The sequence below is a fragment of the Hevea brasiliensis genome, chromosome 13 (assembly GCF_030052815.1).
Source record: "Hevea brasiliensis isolate MT/VB/25A 57/8 chromosome 13, ASM3005281v1, whole genome shotgun sequence".
Taxonomy (NCBI): domain Eukaryota; kingdom Viridiplantae; phylum Streptophyta; class Magnoliopsida; order Malpighiales; family Euphorbiaceae; genus Hevea; species Hevea brasiliensis.
This window is the reverse complement of record NC_079505.1, coordinates 6306113-6327290: the sequence shown is the minus strand read 5'-3', so window position 1 is coordinate 6327290 and position 21178 is coordinate 6306113. Positions and strand designations below refer to the sequence as shown.

Below are 21178 nucleotides of genomic sequence, written 5' to 3'. Positions count from 1 at the left end.
AAAATCCCTGCCCTCTGAAAGCTCTGTGTGTGTGTGTATATGAGAGAGAGAGAGGACTCTTTCTTCTCTGTTATCCTCTGCTACACTTTGTGGTCTCCACTAACTATTCTCTCACTTCCCAGCTACCTAGCCATGGCAATGATACTTAGATCTCTGCTCATTCTCTTGCTCTCCACCCTCATTTTCTCCCACATTACAGGTATAATATACTAAGTTTTTGTCATTGCCAAGATCTAAAACTAGCATAGCATTCTGGTGTTTTCATCTTTTTTTTCTCATCTTTTCTTTCTTTTTAACAAGGATTTTCATTTCTTGTGCTTAAAATGTTTCTGGGTTTTCATTTTCTGTGGTGGTTGATATTGAATCTTGACATGCTTTAACATTTTTCTCTGTTTCTTTCTGAACAGTGGAAGTCTCATCAGCTACTATAACACTATACAACAAGTGCAGCCACCCAGTGTGGCCTGGTATTCAACCAAGTGCAGGAAAGCCCCTCTTAGCTAGAGGTGGCTTCAGGCTCTCACCCAACAAGGCCTACTCTCTAAAACTCCCACCACTCTGGTCCGGCCGCTTCTGGGGTCGCCATGGCTGCATATTTGACGCCTCTGGCCGTGGCCACTGCGCCACAGGAGACTGTGGTGGTGCCTTTCACTGCAATGGTCTAGGAGGTACCCCTCCAGCCACCTTAGCAGAGATTACCCTGGGAAATGACCAAGATTTCTACGATGTTAGCCTCGTAGATGGCTACAATATTGCAATGTCTATAACCCCATATAAAGGGTCAGGGAAATGCAGCTATGCAGGGTGTGTTAGTGACCTGAATCTGATGTGTCCAGTTGGGTTACAGGTGAGGTCCAAGGATAATAGAAGAGTTGTAGCTTGCAAGAGTGCTTGTTTTGCTTTCAATTCGCCAAGGTATTGCTGCACAGGGAGCTTTGGAAGTCCTCAATCTTGCAAGCCAACTGCTTATTCCAGGATTTTCAAGGCAGCTTGCCCCAAAGCTTACTCCTATGCCTACGATGACCCTACAAGCATTGCTACCTGCACTCGTGGGAGCTATTTGGTCACTTTCTGCCCTCACCACCGCTGATTAATTATCATTAGTAGTTAACTAAATTTGGGTTTTAGAGTTTATTAATTGGGTGTATTGATTTGTTCTGCAATCTGCAGTGTACTTTCATAGAGACCAGTGTGAGATTATATACATATATTTGCTGTTGGGCTTATGGATTTTTTTTTTCTTTGTATTAAATTAATTAATTAGGAGCCTTTTAGAAGTGAAAACTAGTTTGCAAATTACCAGGTTTTATGTATATAGTTTATTAAAAGAAATTAAGAAAAATTAAAAAGAACATAGCATGAAAATTTTTGGCGATTCAAACTAAGGGATTGTTTGTCATTACTATTAAAATTACTGTTAAAAAAATTATTTTTTTAGATATATTAGATAAAAAGTATTAAAAAATATTTAAATTTAAATTTAATAAATTTTAATTATAAAAATATTAAAATAATTTTTTTTAAATATTTTTTTTAATAGTATTTAAAATGACACCTTTAATTAGAAAAGTAATTTTAGACATTCAAATGTAATTTTTATATAATATAATTTTTGTAAATTAATATTATTTTATTAAGTTAATAAAATTTTTAGAAATTAATAGTTTTATAAAAAAAATTAATTTATAAAAATTATATTAAATAAATTATAAAATTGTGATAAATTATTTAATTTTTTTATAATAAAATAATTTTATTTTATAATAAAAGCAAGTATATTTAAGAAACTAAAATTAGAGTACATAATTTAAAAATTTATTTGAAAAGAGAGTGTATATGCTAGGATGGATGTGATTAGCGTGCGCGTGATCATCAGAAATCATAAATCCATGGAGTTAATAATTGATGGAATTGTTTTGTTAAATAATAATAATTGAGGAATTGCTTGATTGAACACAAAGGAAAATAAAAGCATTGTGTAGCTCGCAATTAATTTTAAATTGAATTCAATTAATAAAAAATTTAAATTAAAAAAATATAAAATTAAATTAATTAAAATTTATAAAAGATTATATTAAATTAAGGCTAATTTATTTTTTTAAAAAATATTTTTTATATTTTTTAATATTTAGAGCATTTAATAAAATGAGTTAATAAAAAATATTTTCATAATTAAAAGAAAATTAAGTCAATTTTATTTTTTTAAATTTTAATAATTTTATTTAATTTTAATAATTTTATTAATATATATATATATATATATATTATTAATTTAATATTACAATTAAATAATGAAAACAATTCAAATGGCCTTTAAGTTCATTTGTGCTATTTAAATTATTAAAAATAATTTTAATAATTTATCTTTTATTTTAATTATTATATGAAAATATAAAATATTTTTTAAATTTAATTAATTATGATTTTTAAATTTAATTAATTATATTTTTTAAATTTAATAAAAAAGAAATATAAAAATAATATATTTTTGTATTTTTATTGATTATAATTTTCAATTCTATTTAATTATAATTAAATATAAAAATAATATATTATTATTTTTTCTTTAATAATTGAAATTAATTGTATTCATAATTTTTAATTTTAATTAATTATATGAAAATATAAAAATTATATTTTTACTTTTTTCATTTTAATTAAATTAATTATAAATATAATTTTTAATTTTAGTTATTATATTATTGTTTTATTTTTAATTACCATAATTATTTTTCATTTTAATTTTTTATTTTTAATTATATATGAAATATAAAATTTTATTTTTTATATTTTTATTATTATGTTATTTTAATTTTGATAATTTAATTAAATCACATAAAACAATAAAAATAATATTTTTAATTATTATTATAATTGTAATTTCAATTTTTTAATTTTATTAATTATATGGAAATATAAAAATATTATTTTTTTATATTTTTTATATTAATTAATAACGGAAAACTGTAAAAATTAAAAATTTTTAATGAGTACACAATGAAATTAAGCATTTAATTTTTAATAAAACAACCATTTTCATTCTTTAGTTTTGATTTGGCAAAGATTATTTATCTTAATTTTAGGAGATTTAATTGATAATTTTTTATTTTTAATATTTAATCGACTTTAAATTTAATTAAAATTCATATTAATATTAGTTTACCATCCGTTTGTTCCTCCTCCTTCTTCTTTCGGCAGAAACATGCAGTTAAACAATGCTCCTCACCAATCTCAGGAGTCCAATTCTTCTCAAACCCATTTCTATTCCTCTCGCATTTCTCTCCACTTACGACCTACCACAGCTCCAACCACTACACCAAGACCAAGACCAAGAACAACCCATCTACATTACCAACAGTTCTTACTGGACCAGAAAGATCCACAATCTCTGCACCCAATGCCGCCAAGTCGATGAAGCACTTGCCCTTCTCGACCATCTCCGCCTCCGCGGCTACCGCCCTGATTCCCTCAATCTCAGCAGCATTATTCATGCGCTTTGTGACGCTAACCGCTTCGACGAAGCCCACCACCGCTTTGTCCTATTCATTTCTTCTCACTGCGTCCCTGATGAGCGGACTTGTAATGTACTCATTGCTCGATTGCTTGATTCTCAATCCCCACATTTAACGTTGCATGCCTTGCATCGTTTGTTTGATGTTAAGCCAGAGTTTGTGCCTTCTGTTATTAATTACAACCGTTTAATTTATCAGTATTGCGAGGTTTCGCTTCCGAATGTAGCGCATAGGTTGTTGTTTGATATGATCAGTAGAGGGCATTCCTCAAATGTCGTTACTTATACCACTTTGATTGGTGGGTATTGTAGAGTCAGTGCAGTGGATGCCGCATATATGTTGTTCGATGAAATGCGTGAGCATGGGGTTGTACCTAATTCGCTCACTTATAGCGTTTTGATTCGTGGGGTTTTGAGGAAGCGGGATGTTGAACATGGGAAGGAGTTGATGTGCGATCTTTGGGAGACAATGAAGGATGAAGAGGATCACTCAGTCAATAGTGCTGCTTTTTCAAATATCATTGATTCTTTATGCAGAGAAGGGTTTTTTAATGAGGTTTTTAAGATTGCAGAAGATATGCCTCAAGGGAAGAGTGTGAACGAGGAGTTTGCTTATGGGCATATGATTGATTCTCTTTGTAGAGCTGGAAGAAACCATGGTGCTTCAAGAATTGTTTATATAATGAGAAAGAGAGGGTTTACTCCGAGCTTAGTGTCATATAATTCTATTATACATGGGCTTTGCAAGGAGAGAGGTTGCATGAGGGCTTATCAGTTGTTTGAAGAAGGGACTGAATTTGGTTACTTGCCATCCGAGTATACTTATAGGGCTCTAGTGGAAGCTCTATGCCAAGAAATGGATCTCTGCAAGGCAAGGAAAGTTTTAGAGTCAATGTTGAAGAAGGAAGGAGGGGATAGAACTAGAATTTACAATATATATTTGAGAGCACTTTGTCTGCTCAATAGTGCTACTGAGCTTTTAAATGTGCTTGTTTCTATGCTACAAACTGAGTGTCAGCCTGATGTGATTACTCTCAACATAGTTATTAATGGGTTTTGCAAGATGGGAAGGATTGATGAAGCTTTAAAAATGCTAAATGATATGACGACTGGAAAATTTTGTGCCCCTGATGCTGTGACCTTCACTGCCATCATAGGTGGTTTGTTAAGTGTTGGAAGAACTCAAGAAGCTCTCAATCTATTTCATCAAGTAATGCCCGAAAATGGCATTAGTCCTGGTGTTGTAACGTATAATGCTGTTCTTCGTGGCTTGTTTAAACTTCAGTTAGCAGATGAGGCAATGAGGGTTTTTTGTAGAATGTTAGCTGATGGTGTGGCTGCCAACAGTAACACATACTCTATAATAATCGATGGATTATGCGGTTCTGACCAAATTGATGAGGCTAAGAAATTCTGGGATAATGTCATTTGGCCCTCAAAAATTCATGATCATTTTGTTTATGCTTCTATTCTCAAAGGGCTTTGTCGCTTGGGCAATTTAAATGAAGCTTGCCATTTCCTCTATGAACTGGTAGATTCTGGGGTTAGTCCAAATATTTTTAGTTACAATATTTTGATTGATTGTGCTTGCAGGTTAGGTATGAAAAGAGAAGCTTATCAAATTGTAAAAGAAATGCAAAAGAATGGTCTGGCCCCTGATGCTGTAACTTGGAGGATTCTTGACAAGTTACATGGCATTGTGAAGAGATGATATAGTGCGAGTATTGAACTTGGCAGTTCTCACGAGGAGGCTTATGAGAGATGGAAGGGATAGAAAATTCATATTCACGAAGCAATGTGAACAGGGCAGTTCCTGTCTGGAATTATATACCAGAAGAATGGATATCTGGCTTCCTCACATCACGTAAAGGAATGAGAAGCCTCATATTCAACCAAGCTGAGTTTAAGGTTGCATTTGAAAAGTGCTTTAGTGATGATGCTTGGGAAAAGGTTTCATGCAGCAGTAGGCAAAGAGAGGTGTTGCAGAGAAATGTTATGCTGGCAGAGAAATTCTTATGAAGAGAAACTTTTTGTTTATTGGAGGGTAAAATAACAAATGTTAAGGGGAAGATCTTGCATAATTGAAGTGGCAATAAAACTGTAAACAGGAAGTCTTTCTGAACTGATGGTCACTTGAGTGGATGCTGTCAGTCTCAGCTGGGAAATAAAATCCCAAATATGTATATATGAATGCGATTTAGGAGGCAATGAATTGCTTGTTTCATCAATTCAGCTCAACAAGTAACGGCGGTCTCTGTAATTTCACTTTCGGATGAATTGTTTCAGTCATCCCACAGAAACCATTTGGCATTTGGTTAGTTCTTTCTTTCTTATTTTATTTTTTTAAGACAACCTTTGAATTTTCTTTGTCAATCAGAAAGATGGACAAGCTTAGTTTAAAGGATGAATTAAAAGGCCCTTCAATTCTGTTGCTACCTCAACTTGTTGATTTGGTATTAAATTAAATATAATTAAAAAGGTAAAACTTAATTTAGCACTTAAAATATGGATCAACAGTCATATAAATTCTTAAAATATTTTGAGTCCTCAAAATATGCATGAAAATCTTCTATTGCACATGAAATGTTATAAATGAGATATATAAAATTGTTAAACGAGAGGACTCTATACATTAGAATATTTCTATACATGGCCTTGGCTGAATTTATATTAAAAGTAAATTATATTTTAGTTTTTATTGATATATTTTTGAAAGTTAAAGAACTAATTTGTTTACGATGACTTATTTGATCTATTTTAAAAATTAAAAAAAAAATTTTTTTTTTTAATTTAAAGGGCTTAATTGGATCATGAAATACTTTAAGAATTTATATGACTATTTGACATAATTAAAGGCTTAAATAGACTTTTTGCCTAATAATAATAATAATAATAATAATAATTTAATTCCCACTTCATTTATTTTATAAATAAATGTTTTATCATTACATATTAAAATTATAATTATATTCACATATTATCATTATCATCTAATATTTTTTTATATATAATTATAAAAATTACGAGTCCACATACATAACAAGTGTTGATAAAATTAGTGTATTAGAAATTATAAAATAAAATTATTTTTTATGTATTATAACACAACACATAATTATTGAGCTAATAATTTAATGACAATAAGAAATCTTAAATTATTGTTTTAACTTTCAACATGGAAATAACTAAATTGAAAAATACAAAAAATTCGAGTAATATAATTAGATATGAGAATTAAATCCATCTGATTTAAGAAAAATTATTATTTAAATTAATTTATAATAAATTCAAAAAACCAAAAAACATTTATATAAAATATGTAATATTTACATGTTTATATTTTATATTTATAATAAATTAAAATTTAGATATAAAAAAAATCTGATTGAATTATTAACAATAATTGATAAATAATAAATTTATAAATATGATTTAATAATGAATGATGTAATTTTAAAAATAATTTTATATTTAACATTTATTTCAAATAGTATAAAAAAATCATCATTTAATTCTTACAATTTTAATAAAATTAACTATTTAGTTTCTATATTTTATTTTCATTACATTATTTAATTCTCTTTTAAAAGTTTTTTTTGTTAGTTAATATCTGTCAAATTACTATTTATTTATTTTTAGTAAAATTAATTAATTAATTTATGTGTTTTAAAAAATATTAATATTTAGTTCATTTATTTTTTTAAAATTAATTAACTAGTTCATGTATTTTAAAAACATAATATTTTTAAAAATATATTACTGGATTAAAATAAAAATTTAACTATATGAATTAAACCAAATTTATATTTTTTAAATTATTTAAATAATTTTATTTAATTTTATGGACATTAATTTTGTGTTTCTTCTTTTTTAGAACAAAATTTTTAAATTATTACCTTGATTACTTAGAAATTTAAGAGAATTTATTAATTTTTTTACGCATACAATTTATACTTTATGAAAAAAGTGAAAAATAGAGAGAATGAGTAGGAGAATGATTTGGTTGCATATGGAAAGAAATATAAGAAGAGAAAAATATGAAAAAGATAAGAGCAAAATAAGAGAAAAGAGGATCGAATAATTTATTTAGTTATAAAATAAAATAGAATAAATTAAAAAGTTAACAGAATTAATTTATGTGTTTTTTAAAATATAAAAATTAATTAATTAATTTTATTAAAATAAAATTAAATAATAATTTAATAAATATTAAAAATTTAATAAAAAATTAAATAATTTAAAAAAATTAAAATATAAAAATTAAATAATATATTTATAAAATATACTGATTAAATAGTTAATTTGACGGAACTAAATAATTATTTCCCAAAAAAAGAACGGCAAAAAGGCAGTAGGCGAGGGTTTTCGCGCGCTCTCTCTCTCTCTCTCTCACACACAGTATCTCTCCCTCTTTCTCCACCATAGCTTTAGCTCTCTACTGCGCCGACATCTCTGATTTTCCAAGGCTTAACTCAGAACAGTAAGAATCATCTCAATTTCGAAGGAACTAAAGCCAAGGTCCGTTTCCAATCTTTTCCACTTTCTTCTTTCTACAATAATTTATCGTCTTTTTTGAAACCATTTTCAATTTAGTTGCAAGGTAGAACCCTCATATAGATCTCTATTGTATTTTATTATTTTTGTGTGATTTATATGCATTTTGATTCAAACTCTTGCAATCAGATTGCTATATGATTCGTACATGTTATGCAGTTGGCTTATGACACATATGCATTGGCGTTTGAAATTTCAAAACTCCATCTCAGTTGCTTAGTGACTTGGATCTGAAACCCTAATTTTTTTTTACTTGATTTACTGGTTTCAGGCTATAGATGCACGAGGGACATGAAAAATGCCTGCTCTTTTACATTTTCTAAGGCTTTGTAAGTGATAATTTATCTCATCCCATTTCAATTTCCATTTATTAGTTTTCTTTCCACGGTTTAAAATTGAATTACTTTGGTTACAATTGTAAGCACTAAAGATACTTTTTTTTTTCAATAAATAAAAGACCATAAAATAGAAAAAAATAAAGAAAAACTAGTTTTCTATGCTATTCAAGTTCTTTAACCTGATATATGGTTTGTTTCTTTGTTAAATTTTAGAAATTTTGGCGCTTTAGCTGCAAGATCACTGAATTCCTACTTGAGTTTGAGTTTCCCCTTGAGGTGTTCTATTAGGACTGTTAGAATGGAAAATAATAATAATGGCAACCTAAAGGTTGGCGATGATGGTTCCAGAGGCGCCTTCATAGTTCTAGAAGGTTTGGATCGCAGTGGAAAGACTTCACAATGTAGCAAGTTACTATCTTACTTGGAGGGACTAGGGCATCCGACTGAATTATGGCGTTTTCCTGATAGGTCGACTAGCATTGGACAGATGATATCTGCTTACCTTTCAAATCAATCTCAGTTGGATGATCACACAATCCATCTCCTATACAGTGCAAATCGGTGGGAGAAGAGGTATCTTTTTCTGATATCATAGGCTAAGTTACATGAACAAGAGGTCTATAAACCTTTGATTTTTAATTGGTCTATGTCTTCTAATGAAATATGGTGCTAGCTTACATGAGATGGATGCCAATTGTACAGGTCTCCTAAGATGAAATCCCATTTGGTTGCTCACACTATTTGGCTAGGTATTTGCATAGCTGGGGTATTACTATTATAATGTTAAGTTGTCTTCTGTTTTAGTTGATTTTGTACACAAGACAAGTCTATCCCTTAGTGATGTGTGCATATGGAGGAAATGTACTTCTGTCCTAGAATTCGGGACATATGAAGTTTGGGGGAAGAAAATTCTTGATAGAGTGTTAACTGTTTTTGTGCAATACTTTTCAAAGTAGTGCATTAGATTTCAGGAGTGACTACTCGTTTATATAAATTGCTATTGTAGACATTTTCAGAATTTGCTGTCCATATAAATGTGAAGTAGAAGCTTGTGCATTAATGAAGTGTAGGAACATCTTCAAATTTCTGTGCAGGCCAACTTTCTGCACTTTTTCAGCATTATGTAAATTAGTGTTTTATTATATTGTTTTAATATATAGACAAATGAGTTGAATGTGTTTTGAAAAGCTGTAATATGCATCTTCCAAATATGGTGTAGGATATCATCATTTTCTAGTTTATGTTGTGGTATAGCCAACTTGTTTCTAGTGATCATCCGAGTAGCATATGCTTATTCGTGGTAGTGGGACCTAAAAAAGTATAGAAAAGAAATTTTTTATGAGTATGAATAGCTTCTTCCTTTGATATTGTGCTTCAAAGTTACAATGTTTGGTTTCAAAATTGATGTTCCCATTTCATCCTCAAAAATTTTAAAATGAAAAATTTAAGTTCTGCTAGATACATCTCTTGCGATCTAAGGTTTATAAACAATTCAACTCAACTTAACTAAGCTTTTGTTCCAAAAATTTGGGGTCGGCTATATGGATTCGCTTTCTCCACTCTAAACGATTTTGGGTTAAATTCTCAGAAATGTCTAATGCTTCTAGGATATGTTGTACTACTCTCCTCCAAGTTAATTTAGGTCTACCCCTTTGTTTCTTTCTATCCTCTAACCTAATGTGCTTTACTTGTCTAGCTGGAGCCTCCGTATGTCTACGCTTCATATGACCAAACCACCTCAATCTCTCTTCTCTCAACTTATCCTCAATTGGCATCACTCCTACCTTTTCTCTAATACTCTCATTACGGATTTTATCTAGTATAATATGGCCACTTATCCACCTTAACATTCTCATCTCTACAACTTTTATCTTAGACGCATACGACTCCTTCAGTGCCCAATACTCACTACTATATAACATAGCCGGTCATGTGGCTGTACAGTAAAATTTTCCTTTCAACTTATTGGGAATCTTGCGATCACATAAAACTCCCATGGCACGTCTCCACTTCAACCATCTGGCTTTAATCCTGTGATTAACATCCTCCTCACATCCCTCATCTACTTGAAGGACTGAGCCGAGATATTTAAAGTAATTACTTTGGGACAGTACCACTCCATCCAAACTAACTCCTTCCCTATCACCAATTTGGCCTTCACTGAACTTGCAATGTATGTATTTTATTTTTGTTCTACTTAACTTAAAGCCCTTTGACTCTATAGTACTTCTCCAAAGCTCTAGCTCTGTATTGACTCCTTCTCGCGTCTCATCTATCAGAACAATATCATCCACAAGCATCATGCACCAAGGAATACTCTCTTGCATATGTTTCGTCAATTCATCTAAAACTAATGTAAAAAGGTAAGGGCTTATAGCTGATCCTTGGTGTAATCCAATTGAGATCGTAAAATCTCGTATCCTCTCCCACTGTGCGCACAATAGTAGTTGCTCTTTCATATATATCTTTCAACACTTGTATGTACCTAATAGATACCCTCTTTTGTTCTAACACATTCCATAAGACATCTCTTGGAACACTATCATATGCCTTCTCCAAATCAATAAAAACCATGTTTAAATCTTTCTTCACATTTCTATATTTTTCCATCAAGTTTCTAATGAGAAAGATCACTTCCATAGTTGAACGACCAGGCATGAAGCCAAATTGATTGAGAGAGATAGAAGTATCATGACGTAGTCAATGCTCCACAACTCTCTCCCACAACTTCATAGTATGGCTCATGAGTGTAATTCTCCTATAGTTTGAGCAACTCTGTATGTCTCCCTTATTTTTTAAAATAGGTACTAAAATACTCCTACTCCATTCATTAGGCATTTTCTTTGAGTTTAGAATCTTATTAAATAATTTAGTTAACCACGTCACTCCCATATCTCCCAAACACTTCCACATTTCAATTGATATTTCATCGGGTCCACAGGCTTTACCCACTTTCATTTTCTTAAGTGCTTCCTTTACTTCTAATGATCTAATCCTTCTAGTATAATTCATATTCTTTTCTATTGTTCTATGGTCTATATTCACGCTATTACTATTTTGACTATTATTAAAGAGATTATTAAAATAATTTTTTCATCTTTCTTTAATGTCCTCATTTTTCACCAACACTTTTCCTTCTTTATCCTTAATGCACCTAATTTGATTAAGATCTTGACATTTCCTTTTTCTCCTCCTTGCTAATCTATAAATATCTTTCTCCCATTCTTTAGTTCTAAGTTTCTCATATAACTTTTCAAAGGTCTGTGCTCTTACTTGACTAACTGCATTTTTTGCCTCTTTCTTTGCTATCTTGTACTGTTCATATGCCTAATTATTATCACATTTAGTTAATTTCTTATATCATTCTCTTTTTCTCTTCACTGCCTTTTGTACTTCCTCATTCCACCACAATCTCTCTTTTGAGGGTGGTCCATGTTCTTTAGACTCTTCAAGTACTTTTCTAGCTACTTTTCTAATCTTTGATACCATCTGTATCCACATATCATTGGCCTCCATATCTAGCTTCTATGCTTCGGACTCGAGAAACTCATTTTTGAACTTCAATTGCTTTACTCTTTTGAACTCCCACCATTTTGTTCGAGCTACACTATTTCTTCTGACCTTACTTGAATTGTTCCTAAACTTGACATCCAAGACCATTAACCGATGTTGACTTGTTAAAGCCTCTCCTGGAATGACCTTGCAATCCTTGCATAGAGCTCTATTTGTTTTCCTGGTTAAGAGGAAGTCGATTTGGCTTCTATATTGCCCGCTTTTGAAAGTAACTAAATGCGACTCTCTTTTTATAAAGTAGGTATTTGCTAGTATTATAAACAGTGTAAAAAAAATTACAGGGCAGGAGTGTTTTGCCAGATTAGAAGCTCAATGAATGATTCCATTGCTTAGTGTTCCTAATGTCTTGTTGCATTGAGTTATGGTTTGGCAAGCCATGACAGTTGACATGTTGAATGAATGTTTGACACGATATAAAAATGGATGAAAAAGAATTTTTGGCTTTATGTGGTACAGAATTTAATATCTGTTATAACTTAATGTGAAAGGTTTGCTGCATAAACGAATGCATAAATGTGGGAGTCTTACAGTGTTACTAAATGCTTAAGTTTGGTTAAACAGAAGCATCAAAATATTATTCCAGTATGAGGTGAAATTCTGCAATTTCATTAAAATTTTCTAGCAAGTTGAACCTTTCATTATATGGATTATAACAAGCCATGTTCTGAATATGTTGGATTTTATCAAATATGATTCGTACTTTTGATGTATTTGAATGCTTATGCTGTCATATTGGAAAGTGGGAAATTTAAAGTAGAAAAATGATTATGCAGCTCATTGATGGAAACTAAACTGAAAAGTGGAACTACTCTCATTGTTGACCGTTACTCTTACTCCGGAGTTGCTTTCTCATCTGCCAAAGGACTTGATTTTGAATGGTGTAAGGTGAAACATGCTTAATGATTGTTTGAAACTAATGCTTATTTTCCATTTCTTCTTTTTGAAAATGATGTTTATGTCCTTTATCTGGTCATTAGTGAATGAGTATTCTTTTGTAGGCTCCTGAGATTGGATTGCTGGCTCCAGATCTTGTTCTGTACCTTGATATAACACCTGAGGTGAGCTGTTTATGCTATTTATAGCATAAAGGGAATTATTACAAAAATGCAGTGATCATTTCTGTAGCCATTGAATTTCTTTGTAAAGACATGTATAAAACATCTAAAGGGAGCACGTGAATTAAAGTATTGACAACAACAGTGTTGTAGGTAGACACCTGTGTTGGTGTGTATTGACAACAACTGTGGTGGCTAATTTGATTGTTGGAACAAGCACACATGCATGCACATGAAGACATGCATACACATAGACGTACAAATATATTAGCATTCTGATAAGAAATTGTGGCCAAGTTCAATTGAATAGAAATTATTAATCCATTTAAACACTTGATTGCAAAAAATTAAAATTTAGCCACACAAATAGGCAATGCGGCGAAAGTTTCAGACCCAATTGAACTTTCTCGTCTGAGTAACTCCTAAAACTTCAATGTTATATTTGACTTCATCAGAAAGCTGCAGAAAGAGGAGGTTATGGTGGTGAAAGATATGAGAAACTTGAGTTCCAGAAGAAAGTTGCTGAAAGCTATCAGGCCCTTCGTGATCCCTCGTGGAAGGTAATTTTATACTTTTATCTATTACAAATTTTGTACTTGGAAATCTGCATGGTTGCCTCCTACCTGTGATGCTATATTAGTATGTCCTCCAATCCCGCTGCCAGACAACTTCCATTATTCTGTTTGACTCCATGACATGTTATCTTTCTGTGCATGATTTGATGTTGGTCTAAACGGTATACAAACTTTATTTGATAATGATGCTAAAGTCATTTCTGCTTTGATTTCTGTTCCTTTTGATGGATTGTGTAATTCTTTTCCTTTCACTTTTATATTTCAAAGAAACTATTTACTGTGTTTGCCAGATAAAATGTCAGTGTCACAGGTATTTGCTAGAAGTGTTGAAATTTCAAGCCTTGCAAATACCCTCAATTGCAATTTACTCAGGCTGCTGTACAATTTTTCTTTGTTTGGACAATTGCTGGTAATATATGGATTGTTCTAAGTGCTAAATTTGTTTCCAAATTTGACTACAGATTATAGATGGCTGCCAATCCATGGAAGAGGTTCAAAAACTGCTTCAAGAGATTGTGTTGGATCATGTTATAGCATGTAAAAAGGGAAGAGCCCTTTCTCACCTCTGGTGATGCTACTTTTTATTGTTAAGAGGATTTGGGTGAGATATAGTGAGCTTCACAACTTCTTTTCTTTGATTTCGAAATATTATTTGGTATGTGTGATTTCCACTTTTTTTTTTTTTTTTAAACGGTTTTATGTTTATGTTTACACGTAATTTTAGTAGTTTTTTCATACAGTTCTATATTTTTTTAATGATTAGTATTTCATGAGCTTAGCATTGAATTTATTATCATAAATAAATATTGCATTTGTAATATAACAATTTGACTTTTAATTATATTTGATAAAATGCTTGTTTTGTTTAGCATTTGAAATTGGCTGCTGGTTTTTACTTGGAAGATAAATTTTCAGCTTATGAGGATAATAGTTAGTTTTGATGTAAGCAAAGTTCTATAATTGAATAATAATTATAAATTATTATTATTATTATTAAAACTAATTTAGTTTGCTATCGATATTTTTGTACACTTTATTTTAAAATTTGGGAAAATTACAATTTATTACCTGTGGTTTGTTGCATTTGTGAAGTAGGGTCTTAAAATTAAGTTTGTGACAAAAAGCTACCCTAATTTTTAACTCTAAGAGGGGATATTGCTTATATTGATACTAATTGTTATATTTTTTATTGACATTTGAAAAAACACGGAGATGAGTCCTTTTTTTTAATTTTTTATTCAATTTATTATTAATTATGTTGAAATAATATTAAATTTACAATATAAGTTTTATTATAACAGTCTTCATATTTTATAATATTTATTATTTTAATTATAATATTATCATTTTATTTTACAGTATATTATATATTTGAATTAAAAGAATTTAATTGAAAATTTTATCATTATATTATATAATTTTATAATTAACAAAAAAGTAAAAAATAATCTATTATGTAAGTTTATTAAAATGTGAACTATTAAATATGTAATTTAAAAATATAAAGACTAATATATGATTTCACTAAATTTCAGAGATTAAATTGTAATTTATCTTAAATATTAAGACAATTTAATAATTTAATAATAATAATAGAATAATTTTTTTTATTCTTAAAAAAATAAAAATTTAATTTAATTTATCTTGATCTAATGATTGAAAATATTTCAGTCATCTGGTAAACTTAAATTTGAGTTTCTATTACTCAAATTCTCTTTTAATGAAAAATCTAAAAAATATGATTTTTTTTTTTAACGGAAATAGATTAACTTTTGAATCAATCAGTAGCAAAATTGCATCACTCAATATAAAGAGGACATGCATAGGAGAAGCTTCAAGTAACTAATTATCATGCCACATCTGAGGACTTGCCATTGCCCACTTGCCAATAAACAGCATTTTCAATAACTCCACGGCCTTGAAGGATACTGTGGTAGATATAACTTGGATTATAATTCACTTTTGCCTGTAGAAACCAAACTCCAAGATAGGATAATATTCAGCTTTCAGAAGTTTTGCATATAAACAATTAGATTGTATTAGCAATTGCAAATCCTGTTTTGCAAGCAAAGTTAAACTAAAACGTTTCAGGCTTCTAAGCACCACTCACCATCCCATTTAGAGGAGTGATATAGCTCCCACAATATATATAAATATGATCCAATAACTTGATTTCTAGATAACTTATGGTATAAACATTATTAGTGATTCGACTAGAAAATAGTTAGGCCACATCACATATGGTTGGGCCAGAAGATAATTCGGCCACACATGGTTCGGTTATAAGATAGTTCGGCCACATATCATTCAGTTAGACTATTACTCATCAACCACATTACTCATCCAGAATAGATAGTTCATTAGTCACGTTGCTCATCCAGATAGATGGTTTATCTGCCATATTGCTCATCTAGCTCATCAGACATATGATTTGTCCAAACACATGACTCATTCAAAAACACAAGAATCTTGTTCAAAGATGACAATCCTATTTTTATGGGATTTCAATCCTTTCTTTATCAAAATATCATCTAAATAGAAACTAATCACTATTTAATACCTATATAAAGGCATCACAACTTTCATAGCCAGTTACATCTTTTTTTCTTATTAATTTTACACATTTTTCCCATATCAACTCTAACTTCAATATCGAAAAATCTTCGCTAGGAATATTCCCTCTAACCTATTTATTCTTTGTTTTGCAGGTCCATATTACTTGCAATGAATTTCCACGGACCGCAACAAGGAGCATAGCTTATCTTAAGATAGCCAATGAATTTTATTTGTTTAATCATTTCCCATGTTACCTATAAGAATCTACCAATAAGGCTATAAATTTCTTCTAATAAAGTTGAAGGTAGAACGATACAACTCATAACATAGGTCAAAATAATAAAGTCCAAAATCACATTAGTAATATTTTCAAACTTCTAAATCCCACTAAATTTCTCAAAATTATACATTATTTTATTAAAATCGTCAAATATGAGCTATGGTAGAGTGGAGAGAGCACATAAATGATTCATGAGGTCCTGGGTATACTCCTATTGTTGGTGTTTAGGCTAACCTTAAATACCAATCCTCACCAAATCCCTTCTCAATCTCCAATATCCACTTCAAAATCTATATGATGCTGTGAATAACCCAATACACTAAAGCAAAACTTGTTAAATGGAAGTGTAATTAGCATAGCTTGACAAATAGCCCAAATCGTATAATGATTACTCTAGAAGTTTCAATTTAAGAGCCTATTCGATAACAAAAGGAGTAGGACCAATCCACTTGAAATTAGACCTAGTCATGGACTGGTTCAAATCAGAAACTGGATCTAGTCAACAGTTCGGTTCATGAATTGATTCAGAGCCAAGGTATAGGGGGTTGGTTTCGGTCTCCCTCCTTGAATCGGAATCGACTTGAAATTGTTGATTCAAATCGGTGATTCTAAATCGACATCGGTTTAATTCACAAAGTTTCTTCTTTTTCTTTGTTTTTTATACAAAAAAAATGTTAGATCCATGTAATTTTTTAGTTAGCTATTATAAATCAAAAGCATTTTGAATTAAAATCAATCTAAGTTAGGGCTAAGCATTCATTGGTTATTAACCAAAAATTGAACCAAACTGATTTAATTAGGTTTTTCGGTTTTGTTTTGATTAGCATTTTTCAAAAATTCGATTTTATGATTCGTTTTGGTTTGATTAATTTAGTAAAAAAACCGAACAAACCGAAATTGCCTACATATAGTGCTACGTCATTTAAAGGCCTTACAAATACACATTTTCCTTCCTTCACTTCTCAATGCTCACGTCTCTCGACCCTCACTTTCTCAGGTGTCGCATCTTACATTGCCTTTGTCCTTCTTCTTCTTCTTCTTCTTCTTCTTCTTCTTCTTCTTCGAATGAACCACAGTAAAGCTATCCTACCCTCTCTCAAACTCATAACAACCGACAACAGTGACTCTCTTTTTCTTCTTCTTCGATTTCTTATTCGAATTTCTTCTTGTTCTTCGATTTTTTTTTCTTCTTTGATTTCTGCTGTTGACTTTGCATGTGGATTCTTCTTCTGCTGCTACTGTTATTCTTAATTTCTTCTTCGATTCAGTTTTTAACTTGCCTTGAGTTGTTCTATTTCTTCTTTGCATACGAAGTCTCTCCTTGTCTCCATTCTCCATTCCATGAGTAGACTATGATTCCAGTAGGGGAACTCCATTTGAAAGGGAAGGGCGCGAAGAAGACAACATGCTGGTTCTTCTAGGTATGCAATTTGATTTGAGAAATAAGCCTTACCACGTCTAAGTCGAGTCTAGGTAGTGAATCAAGATATCTGTATCATTGTGTTTGGGTATGTAAATTGATTTTAGGATAATGTAAATTTTATCTCTATAATCCACTATTTGTTTGGATCGAGGGAAATGGAGAGAAGAGAAAATAAATTTGATTTCTCTCAATTCTCTTATTTGATGATATTTGAACATCAAATAGAGGAGAGAAAGTAAGAGAAATGAGGAGGTATTTCATTTCTCAACTTCTTTATAATTAAACCATAACATTTCTCTCCAAATTAGTGAGAAATGATGAGAAATGAGAGAAATTGGTATAATTTATAATAGAATATTTTTATGTTAGCATTGAGGATATATTATTGTTGACTTCAATTTAGTGTTTGTGCTGTTGATTTTAATTTGTGAATTTTTTTTGAAAGTTTTCAATTTGTGAATTGAGGAATGAGGATGGGATGATGCTATTTGTGTTGGCTTGGGGGTGAGCATTCGGTCGGTTCGGTTTAAAGCTGAATTGAATTGCTCAAACCTAATAGACCAAATTACTAGAGATTTAAACCAAATTGATTAAGAGTTAAAATCAAACCAAATTGAATTGAAATGTTCGATTCGGTTTGATTCATGGATTTATAGTGACCAAATTCAATAGCATCCCAAGCAAGACAAAGTTATGAATTCAGCGCTAACCAATTTCATGGCTTCAAAGCAGCAAAACAAGACAATTTTCATTGTACAATAATCTAATGCAATAACGATTAACCAAATGCCTAAAAGAACAAAAAAAAAATTAATGAAAAATTAATAAATAAATAGTTAGTATTAGCACCAGATTAAAACAAATAATTTCCCAAGAAGAATGATGGGAATCAGAAACATGCACTAGAGCCTACATAAAACAAATGCTTCGAAGAAAAAAAAAAACAAATACAGTAGCAAACGCAAACAAAAACACTAGAGCCAACAAATAAACTCTCACCAATCACAAGATGTGGAGTTCTTCATATTGCATAGGTGTCCTACGCTGCCTTGCTTCTCCAATGAAAATGCCAGTCTACGAGAAGAGAGAGGACATGGGAAGGAAATCAAGACTCGAGAACAATGACTGAGAGAGGAGAAAGCAAAGGGGAAAGAAATCAAGAGGTAGAGGGCTTGGGAAAGAAATTGAAAGATATCTAGAGGTAGATATGCTCACTGGGGAAAAAGAAGTCGAAGTTGGGAAAGAAATACACAGTTAGAGAGTATGGGGAAAGAATGGAGAAGGGCTTTAGGCTTGAAAAGGTTGGCAGCGCTTCTGAGAGGAGGAGGAGGGATATAGATAAGAGATATAACCTTATGATAAAAAAATGACAACACATGAGACATTTTGGTTCGGTTTGGCTTACAACTTTGTTTTACTTAAAAATCAAATCAAAATAATTGAAACTTCAAAAAATTAAAACCAAACCCAACGAAATTATTATAAAAACCGAAATGAATTAAGATGATTCGGTTTGATTTATTTAGTTCAAATTGAATAATACTCATCATTACTTCAAATTATCTCAAAATTGATTAAATTGAATCGAACCAAATTAAAATTTATTAGTTCGATTTGATTGAGAAAAAATCCGATTCGATTTTTTTAATTTTTTTAGTTTAATCAAAACTGAATTGATCAATCGTACAACCTTAATCTAAACGGTAAAACTAGCCAAATCAACGAATTCCGATCCGAAATCACACCGAAACTCGCCCGGCCATGTCCGGGTGAAATTGTCGACACTTCTCCGTAGAAAAATCTGAAAGCTGAATTATACGCGTCCAATGATGGACCCACAAAATCAACACACGTTCCTCATCCGACGTCCTTACACGCTAAAAACACGCAAACACTTCTTTCATTTTCTCCCTCTTCCGCCCGCGTCCACCTACATCGCCTCCTATATGTCCTCTTGATCCAAATCCAAACTCAAATCTCATCAATCCAATAATGGCTTCTAAACCCTCCTCCTCCACTCTTTACTTCCAAGACATGGACGAGCTACAGAAGGTCTTCAACCAGTTTGACACCAACGGTGACGGTAAGATCTCCGTTGCTGAACTAGGTGGCGTTCTCAAAGCCATGGGCTGTAACTACACCGACGCCGAGCTCAAGCGCGCCATGGACGACGTTGACACCGACAAGGATGGCTTCATCAATCTCCAGGAATTCTCTCAGCTCTTCCAATCCTCCTCCGGCGGTGACGCTGACTCCGAGTTGAAGGAGGCTTTCGATCTGTATGACCAGAATAAGAATGGACTCATCTCATCTGCTGAGTTGCACAAGGTGTTGAATCGCTTGGGGATGCCGTGTTCTTTGGATGATTGTGTTAGGATGATAACGAGTGTCGATTCGGATGGGGATGGGTGTGTCAATTTCGAAGAGTTTCAGAAGATGATGGCTGCTACTGCCAACAATAGAACCACTACTAACACAGGCAAATGAAACAGACGAAGAGTTTTCTTCGGTTTCGATCTGGGTACTTTTACTAGTTTTCTCCCTTTTTGCTTTAATTCTAATTCGTAGTGATAAGCGAATATTTTATATATATAATGGTCTTTTAGTTTTTGAATTATTAATTTTGATTTGGAATGCTTGTGATTATGGATTTTAAGAACCAGAATACTGAAAAGGAAAATTATTCTATCTTGGGTAGGGAAATTTTCTGGGAAACCAAACAGAGATAAAGGAAAATGCAAGAATAATTCTGCTTTAGGATAAAAATAATGAAAAATAAATAAAGCCATAATTTATGGAAATGGCAACTTGTCGTTGCGTGGTACGGTAAAGTGCAGTATAATGATGTATCTTTTGTGATTTGTGATGATGACTGGTCAAGGAAGACTCCCTGTGTTCCACGGGACAATGGTATTCTGAAAAGAGAATAGTATTCTAAAAAGAGCACAATATTGGATTCTCCGTTGAATGTTCAACTTTTTATTATTATTATTTCTTAAAAAATTATAAGATTTCAAAAGTCTTTTATGTCAAAAAATATATATTATTAAATAGGTTTAAAATTAATACTATCAAATTATAACTGAATTTAGAATGGCAAATGTATAGTTAAATATCCATTCTTGACAAGTTTGTTTTCTATTTGATTGTCATGTGTTTCACTATGGGTTTGCGATGAAGAGCATATATAGGTTGGATTTATGGATGACAATGGGTAGGGTACTCGTGAAAATCACCGAATTTAAATCTAATTAATATTTTTAAAATTTAAATCTGTTTTAAATTCAGTTAAAATTTATTCTCAATTATCTGA

The 21178-nt window shown here is 31.2% G+C and overlaps 4 protein-coding genes across 4 annotated transcripts; all 4 read left to right on the top strand.

The window, feature by feature from the left end:
* On the top strand, positions 1 to 1226 carry LOC110669815 (thaumatin-like protein). The gene is made up of 2 exons (XM_021831626.2): positions 1 to 199; positions 408 to 1226. The coding sequence occupies exons 1-2, from the start codon at positions 40 to 42 to the stop codon at positions 1088 to 1090; spliced, it is 843 nt and encodes a 280-aa protein (XP_021687318.2). The 5' UTR covers positions 1 to 39; the 3' UTR covers positions 1091 to 1226.
* Positions 1227 to 3157: 1931 nt separating this feature from the next.
* LOC110669828 (pentatricopeptide repeat-containing protein At3g18020) lies at positions 3158 to 5946 on the top strand. Its single transcript, XM_021831650.2, has one exon. It carries the CDS (start codon positions 3216 to 3218, stop codon positions 5220 to 5222), a length of 2007 nt encoding a protein of 668 aa, XP_021687342.2. The 5' UTR covers positions 3158 to 3215; the 3' UTR covers positions 5223 to 5946.
* Positions 5947 to 7851: 1905 nt separating this feature from the next.
* LOC110669834 (thymidylate kinase) lies at positions 7852 to 14345 on the top strand. Its single transcript, XM_021831670.2, has 7 exons — positions 7852 to 8029; positions 8337 to 8394; positions 8617 to 8976; positions 12750 to 12861; positions 12975 to 13034; positions 13487 to 13591; positions 14068 to 14345. The coding sequence occupies exons 2-7, from the start codon at positions 8357 to 8359 to the stop codon at positions 14176 to 14178; spliced, it is 786 nt and encodes a 261-aa protein (XP_021687362.2). The 5' UTR covers positions 7852 to 8029; positions 8337 to 8356; the 3' UTR covers positions 14179 to 14345.
* A 5110-nt stretch (positions 14346 to 19455) lies between these two features.
* Positions 19456 to 20486, top strand: LOC110669847 (probable calcium-binding protein CML27). The gene has a single exon (XM_021831682.2). It carries the CDS (start codon positions 19858 to 19860, stop codon positions 20350 to 20352), a length of 495 nt encoding a protein of 164 aa, XP_021687374.2. The 5' UTR covers positions 19456 to 19857; the 3' UTR covers positions 20353 to 20486.
* The last annotated feature ends 692 nt before the right edge of the window (positions 20487 to 21178 follow it).

Coding starts and splice junctions, on each gene's coding strand:
- LOC110669847 (XM_021831682.2), top strand. CDS start 19,858: ATGGCTTCTAAACCCTCCTCCTCCACTCTTTACTTCCAAGACATGGAC.
- LOC110669815 (XM_021831626.2), top strand. CDS start 40: ATGAGAGAGAGAGAGGACTCTTTCTTCTCTGTTATCCTCTGCTACACT. Junction 200..407: donor CATTTTCTCCCACATTACAG/GTATAATATACT, acceptor CTTTCTGAACAG/TGGAAGTCTCATCAGCTACT.
- LOC110669834 (XM_021831670.2), top strand. CDS start 8,357: ATGAAAAATGCCTGCTCTTTTACATTTTCTAAGGCTTT. Junction 8,395..8,616: donor TTTACATTTTCTAAGGCTTT/GTAAGTGATAAT, acceptor GTTAAATTTTAG/AAATTTTGGCGCTTTAGCTG. Junction 13,592..14,067: donor TTCGTGATCCCTCGTGGAAG/GTAATTTTATAC, acceptor ATTTGACTACAG/ATTATAGATGGCTGCCAATC.
- LOC110669828 (XM_021831650.2), top strand. CDS start 3,216: ATGCTCCTCACCAATCTCAGGAGTCCAATTCTTCTCAAACCCATTTCT.